This window comes from Eptatretus burgeri, chromosome 2 (assembly GCF_056783735.1).
Source record: "Eptatretus burgeri isolate ZD-2024b chromosome 2, Ebu_testis_v1, whole genome shotgun sequence".
NCBI lineage: Eukaryota > Metazoa > Chordata > Myxini > Myxiniformes > Myxinidae > Eptatretus > Eptatretus burgeri.
Window position 1 is genome coordinate 69945867 of NC_140962.1, and position 15297 is coordinate 69961163.

At 42.5% G+C, this 15297-nt stretch overlaps 1 protein-coding gene across 2 annotated transcripts in view; it reads left to right on the plus strand.

Moving 5' to 3' along the window:
• LOC147032256 (cartilage-associated protein-like) overlaps positions 1-15297 on the plus strand; it is a 29956-nt gene that overhangs the window by 5970 nt on the left and 8689 nt on the right. For both annotated transcript variants that reach the window (XM_085869679.1, XM_085869680.1), the window contains exons 2-6: positions 1637-1789; positions 7387-7558; positions 7747-7875; positions 13420-13565; positions 13865-13948. In XM_085869679.1, coding sequence (XP_085725805.1) covers positions 1637-1789; positions 7387-7558; positions 7747-7875; positions 13420-13565; positions 13865-13948 — 684 coding nt within the window. The remainder of the gene's footprint in view (positions 1-1636; positions 1790-7386; positions 7559-7746; positions 7876-13419; positions 13566-13864; positions 13949-15297) is intronic.

Sequence of the window (15297 nt, forward strand, 5' to 3'; positions counted from 1 at the left end):
GTGGTGCGGCTGTGCTCCTGATGCAGTGCCCCCTGTTACCAGTCAGCTGCCACTCATTTTGCCAACCCCAGAAGGATGACTGGCTGAATCATCCCACCTGGTGTTAATCCGACAGGGTGAAAGGGGCTTGAACTCAAGACCCTAATATCTTAAGCTGCCCTCTTTACCCATTCAGCCAACACCAGGCTGATTAAATCTTTAAGTAGCTTTCACCCTTGTTTCAGCAGAATTTCAATAAAAATTTTTTTTAAAACAACGTTGAACTAGAGGGAGAGCACTTGGAAGGGTGCAAAACCTCCGCCACCAATACTGCTGGGTCACTTAAGTGAACCCGATATCCTATTCATTGTAGGTCAAAACGGATCAGACTCTACTGAACCACGATTGAATAAACTAAACTAGATCGACGCGCATGTAGAAATGCCAAAAAAATAAAATCGAAATCGAAAGTTGCAAAATTTCTGGGTTTTTTTTCTCCAACAAATTTTTTGGGGGGTTGGAAATCACTTAAAACATGTAGAAATGCAAAAAAAAAAAAATTTTTCAAATAAAATCGAAATTTTTTTGAAAAAAAGTTGCAAAATTGTTTTTTTTTTCTCTAACAAATTTTTTTTTGGGGGGTTGGAAATCACTTAAAACATGTGGACATGCAAAAACAAAAATTCAAACATTTTTTCAAAATGGCGGCCATATTGGAATTTGGACCAAGTCCAAAATCTAATGGCATGATCCTTGGACCATACCTAATCCCTCCACCAAGTTTCGTCGAAATCCGTCCAGGAGTTTTTCCGTAATACTGTTCACAAACAAACAAACAAACAGACAGGGGTGAAAACAGTAACGTCCATCCATCTTCGATGGCGGAGGTTAAATTTAGACGTTTTAAGGAGATGTGCATTAACATTATTCTTTATCAACGGCTATCAATCATCACGTGACGTGGTTGAAAAAATTTGGCTCAGAACACGAGGAATCATGAGGCAGGTTCACAGGCTAAATGCTAACAGACCTATCTATGAAGATCCTAAAATGCCATTCTTTCATTTTTCTGGTGAAATGGACTTGCAGTTGAAGTGAATCCTTTTTGTTGCAATACTTTATCTTAGTCTGGGTACTGATGCCTCATGCACCATAACCTAATGGAGTACATCGGTTGACAGGATAGCTCAGCTCGTGGAATTCGATCCGTTTCGTCTGAGCTATAACCTTTTGAAAAGAGCAGGCCATTATATTACAATATGTTAACCAAATTCAAAATGCCTAATCTAGAAGAGTCAGCTCATTAAAACAGCTACACCCCAAAAATGATTAAAAAAAAAAAACCTGAAGATGGAATTTATTTTATTGGAACCCACTACCCCGGTCAAGTAAGTATGGAAAGATAGATGCGGTTACATATGTTTTAACTGTCTTCTCTTGCTCTCATACAAACTCAATGAAATCTCTAACAACTACAGATTACTTGGCCATCCACTCACCATTACTGCAATTCTCTTTTGGAAGGCTTCACCGCCTCTCATGCCCTGGTGGTTTTGTGTTTAATTTGCCAATTTTCGTGAACCTAATATATAGATTTTTTTTCCCCCTTTTGTAACCCAGAAACAGGATGTTTTATTTGCTGTCGTGTTTCATACAGACAAAGAACATGCCAAAGGCTGTGGCATCTGCCTACACATTCATGCAGAAGAATCCGGAGAATAATATTGCCAGAAAAAACATGCACTTCTTCCTGCAGCAGCCAGGAGTGTCGGAAAGTTACATCAAGGACTTGGAATCTGAAGAATACGAGGTGAGATGTTACTTTCATTCACTCATTATGTTATTCACGTACCGTGCTCTACGCAAAGCATCGGTTCTGCCAAATCAGTTTGTTTGGCTGGAGTTAAAATCCTGGAGGGGTCGCCACATCCGACACAGATATGTCACTGCTGCTTGTTAATATTTTCAGGAAGAAATAAGTTTTGGTTGGAGAAGGATCGAAGGAAAGCTCTGTTGGGAGTGTCATCTCCACTGACACTCCAGATTTGGCTGAAACCATCATTCGGTGTGATTCCAAGAAGAGTGCTGCGTCATAGAGCACGCCCTATTTAGAAGCATGCCCTATGCACTTCCAAGGCTTGTTGTGTCAAAGGCAGTGGGAAACTAGTGGCACTCGGTGGAGCGCACGCTTTCACCGGGCTGAACAGTTGACATTTTGTATCAAGCTTATAAGCTGTATCTGGATCCGGACCTGAACCAAAATCGAATCGACTTGTTCTCATCACTTAACCAACCCATCCACCTAGTTTTGTCCTGATTCGTCGACAAAGTTTTCAAATATCAGACTATATATAATTTAGGCCCCGTCTCTCAATGGTGAAGAATCACTTTTAAAAGAAAATAAAAAATACATCCAATCGTATCCGGATCGGGATTTTCACCAAAATGAATCGATTTGTCCTCATCACACACCCAACCTGTCCACCAAGTTTCATCAGAATCTGTCAGTTAACTTTTTGAGATATCATGCTATATTGTTGTGGGCTGGGGCTCTGGCGTGGAATGGCAGCCAGGTGGAGCAGTACAGCCGTCTCCCACCAAACACCCGGAATTGCAGGTCGTAACCTTTGGACAACTCCGAAGGTCACGGGTCACTGAAGGACCTTCCTTGCTAATTCTCTGATGGCGTGGGGTAGGGTTAATAGCCAAATTTCAATATATCTAAGTACCCACGTCGTCAAATTACCGGGGAAGTCACACCCTCAACGGACTCTGTCGAACTGGGTTGCTCTAGCGACCTCGGTCCGGTGTAACCGAGCGGAATTACCAAAGTCCCTCGGTCCAAACGACAACTTACAGCCCAATTGGCTTACTGGTTCTCAAGCACGAACTGTGCTGGGTCAATAATAGAAAGCACAACAACGAGCTAGTACATTGAACAATTGGGGGGTTTATTTATAATGGTGCAGGGGAGCACAAAGAGATCAGAGTTAAACCGACTATCAGAAACAATGCGAGTAATGTACAAGGCACTTAAACAATTGCTACTTATAGACTGGGCCCACAGACACACACGCACACACCCAAAAGAAATGGTGACCGCAGCCTTTATTTGGCCCTTCAGCTCGGGAGGGAAGGCGAGCTGAGGGCAAGAGTCTGCACTTGCACCTGTCCGCCTCGTGCGGTCTGGTTGAACTTGTCCGGTGGCGGGACTCGAACCCACCGCCTCAACGCAGCACCAAACACCAGGGACAAGGGATGGAGCGACGGACACCAGCCAGCACGAAGGCAGATGAGGAGAGAGACGACGAGGCGATCGGCGACTTCCATGGATCAGACGACACCAGGCGAGGCAGACCCAGACAGCCAGACAGAACTCGCCGATCACTATCCTCTCCTGAGGTGGGAGGGAATTCTTTCCTCGCCACTCGCCTCCTGATTGGACGGTTGTGTCGCGCGATTCGCTGGCCGTCCCTCATTGGACAGGCCACGGTAGGCGGGGCAACTCCCACCCTTCTGGGTGGAGTCCCGATCTGAAGCGATGAGCCTCCTGATTGGACGAAGGGCGCGCCCTTGCCCTCGTGGGCGGAGTCGGCTCTGAGGCGATGAGCCTCCTGATTGGACGAAGGGCGTATCCTTGCCCTCGTGGGTGAAGTCGGCTCTGAGGCGATGAGCCTCCTGATTGGACGAAGGGCGCACCCTTGCCCTCGTGGGTGGAGTCGGCTCTGGAGCGAGGGGTCCCACCCACGTCCGCAGCCAGAAACACGTGCACTCCAGCGTCAGTGGAGCGAGGTGAGGGTTCCGCTGCTGTTGTTGTAAAAAAAAAACCTTAGTAAAAAATAACTTGCGGCGCACACATGAAATTCCCGTTAGACACAGGGGATGGATTCTAACGATACACATATACTTAACGAAACAACTAAACTTGGGGACTGCTGACTGTCTGTGTGCAAGAGGCTTCCAATTCCGTAACAACATATCGTTTTTGGCCATATCTCGATCTCAATGGTGAAGAATCGCTGAAAAAAATTGTAGTATCCGCAACCGGATCCGGATCTTCGCCAAAATCGAATCATTTCGTCCTTGTCACTCACCCAACCTCTCCACCAAATTTCTTCCGAATCCGTCTACAACTTTTTGACATATCCTGTTCACAGACAGACAAAACGGACAGACAAACAGATAGACGGGTGACAAAACATAACGTCCGTTCACCATGGGTGGCGGAGGTAGTTAAAGGTCTGAAGTATATTTTGAAAAGGAGAGTTTACGCTATCTAGTGTGAATTTGATTTTTGATGAGATCAGGATTCAATTAGGAACTGCCTTTCTGATTCAGAGACAGTAGGGAGAGGTGCATCCCTGACTCTGCAGCCCTTCTGATGGAAACCCCTACAGGACGCTTCGTGAAGAGTTGCCTATTTTATGTCAGTACCTTGTCTAAATCCCTTGTATAGGGTTTAAATGTGAAATGTATGTCGATGTTGTTGGATTACGTTGATGCTGAGAATGTCGTTGATAGACAGGATGAGTAGATTGACGAGGTTATTGGATGTGACTCAGGCATAATGAGTGAGCTGGCCTCATGTATGCCTGGTGTTGGCTTCATGGTTTGGGTGGTGAGCTTTGGATCCTCGGGTCCTGAGTTCAAATCCCGCTTGGCAGTTGAATTAATACCAGGTGGGGTTGACTCAGCCTGTCATCCTTCTGAGGTTGGCAAAATGAGTGCCAGCTTGCTGGTGTCCTGCGTCGGAGTGGCGACCCATCCAGGATTGTGCCCAACAGCCAAGGAGACTGCTTAGGCAACAGCAACGCTCTGCACAGAGTATGGTCCCAATGGATGGATGGATGGCCTCCTGTGTCTTAAGTTTCCGAGTATGTCCTTTATCCTCTGGAGCTGCAGTAACCTGGGGAAAATTTTTCAGTTTGCTTTGATGTATAATGTTTACACATTTGGATTTTAAAAGTACATCTGTTATAAATGGGGACAGCAATGCGACTCTCTGATATTTTATTCTGTTTGTTGATAGAATGAGATTTGGCTGAAACTACCATTTATTTTACTACCAGGAAGAGTGCTGCATCATAAAGCATGTACTATTTAGAAAGTAATGTTGAGCTTGTGACAACATATGCAGTGGGCAATTAAAGGTCAACCATATAATTTTGAAAGTGTTTAGGCTGGCATCGGACTGGGAGAATGGCACCTACCTCGAGGGAGGCACACTTCCCTCAAAACTATCTAGCCTGGGATTGAATCTCGGCCCAGCTATAACTGTCATCCTCGTGCTTCACAAGCAGGGTGATCCGTCAATGTGTATGCCATTCCTCGGATACACGTTAAGGCTGGCGTCCCATCTGTTGCCATTAGTTGGTGGATGTTTATCCTAGATAGGTACACTAGGGTAGGCGCCACCCCACGCGAAACCCCATTCCCCTCCCCCCCCCCTCACCCCTGGATTGCCGCGTATCAGACCCACGCCTCACTCAGTACCTTGTGTATGTGGCCAGCCATCATCAGTGAGCATGTGCCTCATCTGCTCCACCAGTACCTCCTGAGATATAAGTTGAGTTGTGGCGTAGACTACCTGCCTAGTAGAAACCAACCAAGAAACTAGAAAAACCCAAACTGTGTGCAGCATGTGCAATTAGCGGTCTGTTGTCACCGTCCATTTGTGACGTCCTTGGACCGTAAATCGATAAGTGACCTAACCTGATGTGTGAAGAGTCAGTGAAGTCGGTATAATGTGATATTTCCTTTTTTTTCCTCAAAATCATTGACTTGACCTGAATAAACTGCAGGCCCTATGATGCTTGTTCTTTATTCCTAAGTGCATGCTTGTATCCATTGTCTCTGCTGTGTCTGAATTTGCTTGGGATTTGACAATAAGTGTTTGATACAGAAAATGTGAAAGACAGGTAATTTTCTCCATTATTTTTTCCAAAATTTTACTTTATATATACCATGTAACATATTTGTTGATCTTTGGGAAATGAAAAAAAAACTGCAGAAAAGGCTAATCTAGAAGATGGCAGACACCAATTTGATATGTCGGGTCTCGAAAAATGTTTTTGTTTTTTAAGGTTATTTTTTGACGGGGTTGTGCACCAAATTAAAATGGCGTTCAGGGGTGGCACCTATCTAGGGTTAAATACCCCACGGTGTCCTTAACGAAGAGTCGGTGAGCTATTGGCAGCACCATGGCCAAATTCCAAATTCCTGCCCTGACCTTAGTCTAACATCAGACCTGGGCAGCCGGTTCACGAAAGACTTGGGCTAAGCTTCCCTCTGGCCAACTCCACAAGAATGCAGGAATAATTGTAGCCATAGAAGAAGATTAAGAAGAACGAGAAGAATAGGTTTTGGCTGTAACTGTGACAGATTACCAAACTCTATGAATCAAGCACAAAGTTCACTATTTGGCCTCATGAGAAGAACTCTTCCTGGTTCATGACTGCCGAGGAAATCCCATTTCACTCGATGAATATTGATTGATCCCTTGATGAAAAATCAGATCAGATGTCGCCAACAGTATTCCCATTTTGGATTTCTAAAATGATGTGCATGGTCGAACACTCGTACAATAACCGACCTCTGGCATCCACTCCTTGCATCAGTTACATCCAGCATATCAGCAGATATTCACGTAGTTAATTCATCAAAGGTCAATCATTATTTGCAACGATTTGACTTGTTCAAAACTACCAGGTGTTGCCTGGAGGCTGTTCTCATCCTGTTGGCATTTTGAAGAAATGAAATTTTTTTTTTAATCTATTTATTTTTGTGGGGGGGGGGGTGGTAAAAAAAACCTCCTCGCACCTTCAAAGGAATGGCGTCGAAGATCATTTAATATTACCTTTCACATAGCTACAAAGGTTGCGGCAAGGTAAAGAGTGATTTTTATTTTTAAAAACTGCCCAAAAAATGAAACTTTAAAAAATTTTATTTTTATTTTTGCCGAAAACACTCTCCCGGCACTCATTGATGAACCTCTGCAAATTGACGAAGATCCGTTTCACCATCTCTGAGAAAAATGGCAACACACACAGCCAGACAGACAAACATCTCTCTTGCAGTGGTGACCAGCACTTTTATTTTTTATTTTTTACAATTTGATGATTCAGTGATGATACAGTGGATGATATATTACAATCATATGATACAATTACTTTTTAAAAATTGATATTTAAAATGTACTTCTTCTGTCCACTGCAGCAGATGTTGTCTTGACGAGGTCTGTGTTTCAGAATCTAAATATCTGTCCAAATCAAATTCATTAAAATTCTGATAACGGCCACCCTATTTTACAGCAATTTTTTTTTCTCTCCTTCCTTTCAAGTACTACGTTTAATGATGATATGTGTGAAAAATTTGAACGACACTTTAAAACCACCAACTCCGTGTTAGGTTTTGTACCACAACGCAGTGCGTGCATACAGTCAAGGAGAACATGAGAAGTGTGCCAATCAAATGGAACAAGCTCTAAGAGGTTACCTTGCTGCATTTGAAGAATGTACACTGGGCTGTGAAGGCCCAAGGGAAGTTCACAGCATGGAGGATTTCTACAAGTCAATTGCTGGTATGGTCATAATTTTTCTTACAATCATTCAGGATGTAATGCTATGACTAAATTATCTACCAGATGGGGTTCATTCCCCTTGTTTATTTTCACTGTTCAAATACATGTGCCATGGTTAGTTATGTGTGGTTTGATGTCAATAGTACCGCCCTCGTGGAATTTTCTGGATCTTCCTCGACTCCTCGTAGATCAATATGTGGAGGTGTTGTTCTGCAAGACAGGATGCGAGAAGCAGTTGCTGCCAGTATCGATGGAACTGCCGCCACATAAGTTTTTAGCCACCATGTACCACTATCTGCAGTTTGTTTACTACAAGTGTAAGTATAAAGGCAATCATACGATAATATTTTCTGAAAGTGTGTCACGGTCAAGTATATTGCCACACTCTTCACGGAGCATTGCCCGATTCACTATGAGTAGGCTTGGTATCTTCCAGAACAATGGTGAATAATTATAGTTGAAAATTTATTGGAATGGAGGAAAACTAATTACATGAGCATCATGGGATCTTTGGTATTTTAAATTTGTTTTGGGAAATAGTGATCCTTACTATAAGACATCCACTTTCATTTTCAAAATACAGTGCAGTGCAGTATCCTACAGTTCTGGGCCAATTACATCCAAACTTACTCAATAGAATCACCATGACCCCAATTAGTGCATAAGCGTGTTTTTATCCTTGCCGGTGGTCTTTGGGCGGGGTTGGGGAAGGAAGCAAATTCTCGATGTAAATGTGTATCGTTTAGCGCCGCTCCAAGTGGAGGAGGGTATTGCAAGTCCTCACCATTTACAGTACAGTATTCCTGTCCCCACGTTTTCCAGTGCAGTGATGTGTCTTCAATTACGCAGCGAGAGGTATTTTTGAATTACACATTTGAATAAGGATAACAACATAACCCCCCTGGCCACTCTCGAGCGGTTGCTTCAAGTACACTAAACCCTCAAATATAATGGGGGTTAAGTTCCTGGAAAATTCTGTGATAGTTAAAACCATGACTATGGAAACCAAGGGCCAAGAGGAAAAGGGGGGTTCGGTTCCTTGGGCTTTGAAGAAATATTGAGGAAGATTGAGGCAGCCAGAAATAAACGCATTACTTATGAAATAAACACGTAAATATATTTACAAAACAGCAAGGTTGGTGAGGGTAAGAACCTTACGTACTTAGCTATACATATAAAACACAAGACTTAGCTGGGGATGATGCTGTTAGAGGGAGGGGGTGGGACGTGGGAAGGGTGAATGGAAGAAGGGTAGGTGGAGAAGGGGGAGCGGTGAACGGGGGAAGGATGAGTTGGGAAGGGGGAGTGATGACTGGGGGAAGAGTGACAAGGGAGCATGGGAAGGGTTAACAGGAAGTGGGGAAAGGGTGAGCGGGGAAGGGGGAGTGGGAAAATGTGAGCAGAGTAGGTTATTCAGCGATTGGAAAATCAGCATGAGCTTTATGATAAAGTCCCCTGCAACACTGCCACAATGGAGAAGAGTAACATGATCCTTAACCACCTTACCTTAAGGCTCTGTCACATCTTTACGATTTAGCCAGCGTATGCCGACGTATGAAAAATTTGTCTAAAACGCCGGCACACGTCGAATACGTATGGGTAAGTTTTATATAATTCGTAGTACGCTGGCATACGTCGTAGTACGCCGAGCTGTTAGACAAATTATCCATGCTTGAAAATTTTCGATGTATGCCAGCGTATGACTCACACGTTTCACATACGCTGGCCATAAGTTGTAGGCACGTTATGCGATCGTTGACACACGTTACTTGTAAGATACTCATAAGTTGAAACACGTCGAGGTAATGGTTAGCGTCAGTGTTCCAGACTCCCTGGTTTTTTTTATTATTCGGTATGACGGTGATGTTGACACTTCGATTTCTAGTGTGGTTATAATATAATATAATTAATAGGCTGCCGCTCAACGATTCAAATCATAACCGCACTAGAAATCGAAGTGTCAACATCACCGTCATACCGAAGAAAAGAAAAAAAAAAACCAGGGAGTCTAAAATACTGACGCTAACCATTACCTCGACGTGTTTTGACTTATGAGTAACTTAAAAGTAACGTGTGTCGACGTGTGTCAACGATCACGTAACGGGCCGCCAACTTATGGCCAGAGTATGCGGAACGTGTGTCATACGCAGAGTACGTCGAGAAATTTTCAACATGCTGAAAATTTCTCGACGTACTCGGCGTACCACAACGTATTCGTGCGTGCTTCAGCGTGCTCTTAACGTATACAAAACTTACCCATAACGTATTCGACGTGTGCCAGCGTATTCGGCAAATTTTTCATACGTCGGCATACGCTGGCTAAAACGTCAAGGTGTGACAGCGGCTTGACACTTCGATGTCTAGTGCGGTTATGATATGAATCATCGAGCCGCAGCCTATTAATAGCCTACACCACATGATCGTCGGCGATACGCTGCCGCGCTATGCTTAAGTTAGACTATCGTTGGGCATAGGTTGAGAACGCCGACAACACGCTCAGCATTCGTTGGTATAAGTTATCTATATGTTATCAAAACGTTCTGTGTACGTTACTAATATGTTATGCATATGTCCAACTCGTTATGAATACATCCAAAACTGTAAAAAAAACATCAATAGTTCAGCGTACGCCAGCGTTTTACATACATTTTGATACCTTGCCATACGCTGGCTTAAACGTCAAAGTGTGGCAGGGCCTTTAACGCAGAGCAGATCTTTCCTGCTTGGTGGCATCCGCTTCCATGGTAATCTCATCTCGTCGGTGTTAAAAACCTTCTCCAGCATAAATCCCTTCACCTCATTTAGTTCCATGAGCTGCTGTTGAGAATGTGTTTTTGAGAATGAAGCACGAGACTGGGGGTTCGAGTCCACGTGTCGGAAAATAAGTGTTTGGGAATGGGTGTTTGAGAGCTGGTGTTGTAAAATAAGGGTTTGGGAATGAGGTTCGAGTACAGGTGTCGGAAAGTGACGGTTTGGAAATAAGGTCCAAATACGGAGTTGGAAAATGAAAGTTTGGGAATGAGGTTTGAAGGAATATGAAAGTTTGGGAATGAGGAAGAGCACAATGGGGAAGGTTTTGCCAACAATCATTGACCGCGTAATGGCGGCCCGTACAGATGCCGCATTTTCTCCTCGAAACAACCGATCTAACAACTCTATTCCTTTCTCCCAACGTCACAACCTTTCTCTGTCATTTGGTGCAACTAACTTTGCCAATCACTTTACATTTGGCCTCATTGAAAACTGTGCAGGAGAAATGCCGCAAGCCTCGTAATGGGAGGTAATCATTAGGAGGTAATGAAATCCCACGATAACAGAATCAGAACACAGGAGGTTGCCCGCGATTGGTAGAAACCCGCGATGTTCGAACCCACGATATCTGAGGGTTGACTATGTATAATGTATCGAAGAGATTAAACAAAAAAACCAAAATTGAAGTGACTTGTTCCATATTCTTTTCAACTCATTCATTATCTCAATCAGTCACATGTGACTGGTATTTCCTCTCTCTCATCTCCGATTTACTTTATTTCTTTCCTCATTACATCACACTGTCAACCCTAATCTTTAAAAATTTAAATCACAATTTAAAATGTTTCATACCCCCATTACTCTCATTTCCAAATGTATTCTTTCCCCCACACTGCTTCTTCCTCCTTTCTACCTTTCCGTTTCATTCCTGGACGGCTTGCAATCCCTCAGGTCATCTTTCCCCATCCCTCATCATGATCTTTTATACCCTCCCCAAATGTACCCCTTCTCTTGCAGGTTATTGTGTTTTCTCCCCACTTCCTCTACCCATCTTTCATTTATTTATTTATTTTTTTGTTTTGTTTAATCTTTGGTCATCCTTTCCTGTTCTTTCACCCCATTATGTTTTGTGTGTTGAGGTTGTATCCAGTTGTTCACTGATCCTGTGTCTTCATTCCCTCTCCTCCTCGTCCTCCTCCTCCTTTGTCTCTCATCTTTGTGGTGTGTTTTCTCACCTTCCACTGTTGTGTTCTGTTCTGTGTTGAAGCTCTTCCACAATCCTCCACTTTCACACAATTTACATGTTCAACTTGCTTCGTGGACCTACGATAACGTGGCCACTGACCCCTCTTAAAAAGGTTCCTCTAGTCTAGTCTATCCTTACATATATTTTGAAACGTGCATGGAAAGGAGTGGTAATCCCCATTGTGTATTTGTGCTTATAATATAAGTACTGTCATGCCTGCATACTTAGTGTGTGTGTGTGTGTGTGTGTTTTTTTTTTAATATTAATATTATTGTTAAAACCAATTGGGCAGATCGTGAGTCGATCTTCTTGCTCAGTCGTCTTGGTGGAAATGGCAGTAATGGAAGACGGTTGGTTTTTATGTCGACGCAGAGGCCACATGACCATTCACGTGCTTGTTTATGTCGCATTGTGTCTTGTTTATGTTGTACCAGACCGCTCAGTTGCATCTTGGGACAAAATCGCCCTCCGTGACTAGTCTAATAAGACCCAGATGCGTTACCATATTGTGCACAGAAAAGTGCAAAGGTAGCACACTCACCTACTGTATGCACTGTCTCGTCTGGATTTGATTATCGACTTCACTCTAAACTCTTGGATTGGTGCTTTGCCGGCAGGGAATTGCATCACAAAATGTGCTGCTTTTTGGGTGGCATTAAGCTGGGTGTCCCATCTGCTCACAAATTAGTTGGTTGACTTTAAAGGATCCCACAGCGTCTGTATCGAAGAGTAAACAAGCTATCACCAACAACCTGAATAAATTCCAAATTCCGATCACCAACAGCTGAATATCAGGCTGAGCCAATGACTGGGTTCATGAAAGTATTGGTTCAAGAAACTTTCCTTGGTCAACTCACAAGAAGGTGCGAATAATTGTTGCTGTTAAACAATATGTACTATAAATGTTTTGTGGATCAATAGTGGTCACAGTCCTTATTTAATGCATTTCTGCCATGATGTTGCCATGTTGTCCCCTTATTTCAGACCGCCATGTTATTTTCACACAGCAACTTAACGTTGGCTTTGACTGACAGCATCTTTGTTGATAAAGAATACAGATCAATTTGCTGCTCCTCTTCAACCAAAACATGAATGCATCTGAATGTACCAAGAAAGTGATAATGCAAGCCTCTCAACTTTTGTTTCTCCATTTTTTTGTTTGGAGTGTGTATATATATATGTATATATGTATATATATATATGTATATATATATATATATATATATATATATATATATATATATATATATATATATATATATATATATATATATATATATCAATGATCCTAATTAATGTGTGCACCCCACCTCCCCTCCCCTAATTCCCTCCAACGCACCTTGTAATATCACCTTGAACCCCCTACCCCCATGCCTACCCTTCCCTGCATATGTAATCAACAGATGACCCATTAATGAGGAAAGAATGAGACCTGATAGAAAGAAATTCAACTGAGTACAATTTCCTCTTATTACATCCGCCATCTGCGATGGATGGAGATAATGTTTTCACCCCTGTGTGTATGCTTGTCTGTCTATTTGTGTGCAGGATATCTCAAAATGTCATGGGCGGATTGAAATGGAAGTTGGTGGGCAGATTGGGTTGTGTGACAAGGACGAAACTGATTTGATTTTGGTGAAGATCCGGATCTGGATACTAGAATTTTTGGAAATGTTTCTTCACCATTGAGAGATTGTGCCAAAAATGATATAACGTATAGCATGATATCTCAAAAAGTTATGTATGGATTCGGACGAAAAACTTGATGGACTTTTGATGAGATTTTGGTGAAGAACCGGATTTTGGTGAGCGCTACCGAGTGCTCCTCTTGTTCTTATTGCTTCAATCCTCCGTCTCCCTGCAGTGGGAAACTTCCAAGGTGCGGTGAGAGCCATTGAAAGCTACTTGCTCTTCGACCCAACTGATCGTATAGTGCGGCAGAACCAGTTATACCATCACACAAACCGTGAATATCAGGGCCTTACTGAGAGCGATTTTACTCCAACAGTGGTTGGTGGCATCTTCTATAATGTTCACATAAACATTATCTATTTCTGAACTTCAGTTGCTCAACAAATGTTTCGCACATAATTGGAACCATCATGTGAAAGGCTTTTGTTTGCATCCACACGATACTGTATATGGAACTGGAAGGAAAATTAAACTTCTGTATATTGTCAGCAATTTTCGATCCAGTGCTAATAGATTTTAATGGTAGGTTTCAGTCATGTGATTTGCAGCTGTTGTCATGAACAAATGAGGTGTCCGATAGCACCTTATTGTATATTATAACGCTTTTATCATTTCAGGAAGCATCCCGACATTACAACCTCACCAACTCGATGTGGAAAATGCTCACTTTTGCACAGAATGTCCTTGCTTCTGAAGATGAGGTGAGGACATGGATATATATATATATATATATATATATATATATATATATATATATATATATATATATATATATATATAATAATAATTTTACCATATTAGTGGTGAAAATGAAGGGGAATTATTTGATTTAGTGTGGTTAAAACAAGTTTTTAATCCACAAGCAATGGAAATATTCATATTTCCAGTTTTTTATGATAAAGGCATTTCCTTTATATCTGGGCTGAGAGTGGGTTGAGTTGGGGTGGGGGGGGGGATGTTCAACAAGTTATATGAATGAGATATACCAATAGAGTTTGAGAGAAAAATAAACCGTTGAGAAACGTTAGGGCACTCTTCGACGTCGCCACATCACCAGACATGCCTCCTCTTCTTCTTCTTTCGGCTGCTCCCGTTCGGGGTTGCCACAGCGGATCATCCGTATGATCCGCATAGTGATTTGGCACATGTTTTACGCCGGATGCCCTTCCTGACGCAACCCTGGTCGCCTCTTACGACACGGGGATATGGTACACCTATTTTAACCGGGGTATACACCGGCCCAGTACACTGGTACTCATTTCGCCGACCTCGGCAGGATGACAGGCTGAGTCAACCCCCTGGTGTATTAATTCAATGGGAAAACGGGGCTTGAACTCAGGACCTTTTGGATCCCAAGCCGTTGCCCTAACCACTGCGCCAACACCAGGCTCAACATCACCAGACATGCCTGCACCCACATTATTACATGATTATAACACTTGTACCAAGTTTGATTTCAATCCATGAACCCAGATTTAAAATAGTAAATAATTCTGCCTGCCAGACCATTTGTCTGATCAGGTTGAAATTTAAAACATATATTCACCATGATTACTAGATCATAACTGCGACGTTTCATGTCGATTGATGAAGCGGTTCAAGAGAAATAAATACTTTTAAAAGATTTTCATTCAATCCAATATGGCTGCCAGACCAGGTGACATTAATTATTTTTATTAATTGTTTGTGAACACTCTGGTATCCCCAAGGCTTGGGGAACATGTGCGTGAAGTTTCCCCTCAATATGTCAAGCCATTCTGGAGAAGAAGATTAAAAAAAGGTTTATTCTTCAAAAAAACATACCTGTTAAACCATGTGACCCATGATGTCATATGTAGAGAACTTTTTGTTCCTCATGAATAGGCAACAATACCTGTAAAGTTTCATCTCAATCTGTTCAGCCGTTTCAGAGAAGAATTTGGAAATTTTTATGATTAAAAAAAACATGGCTGCCGAACAACATGACTGATGACGTTATAAATTTTTTCTCCCCTTTCAATATAGTCCTTAGATGACCCTCAAAAGTTTTTATATTGATCGGGTAAAGCGT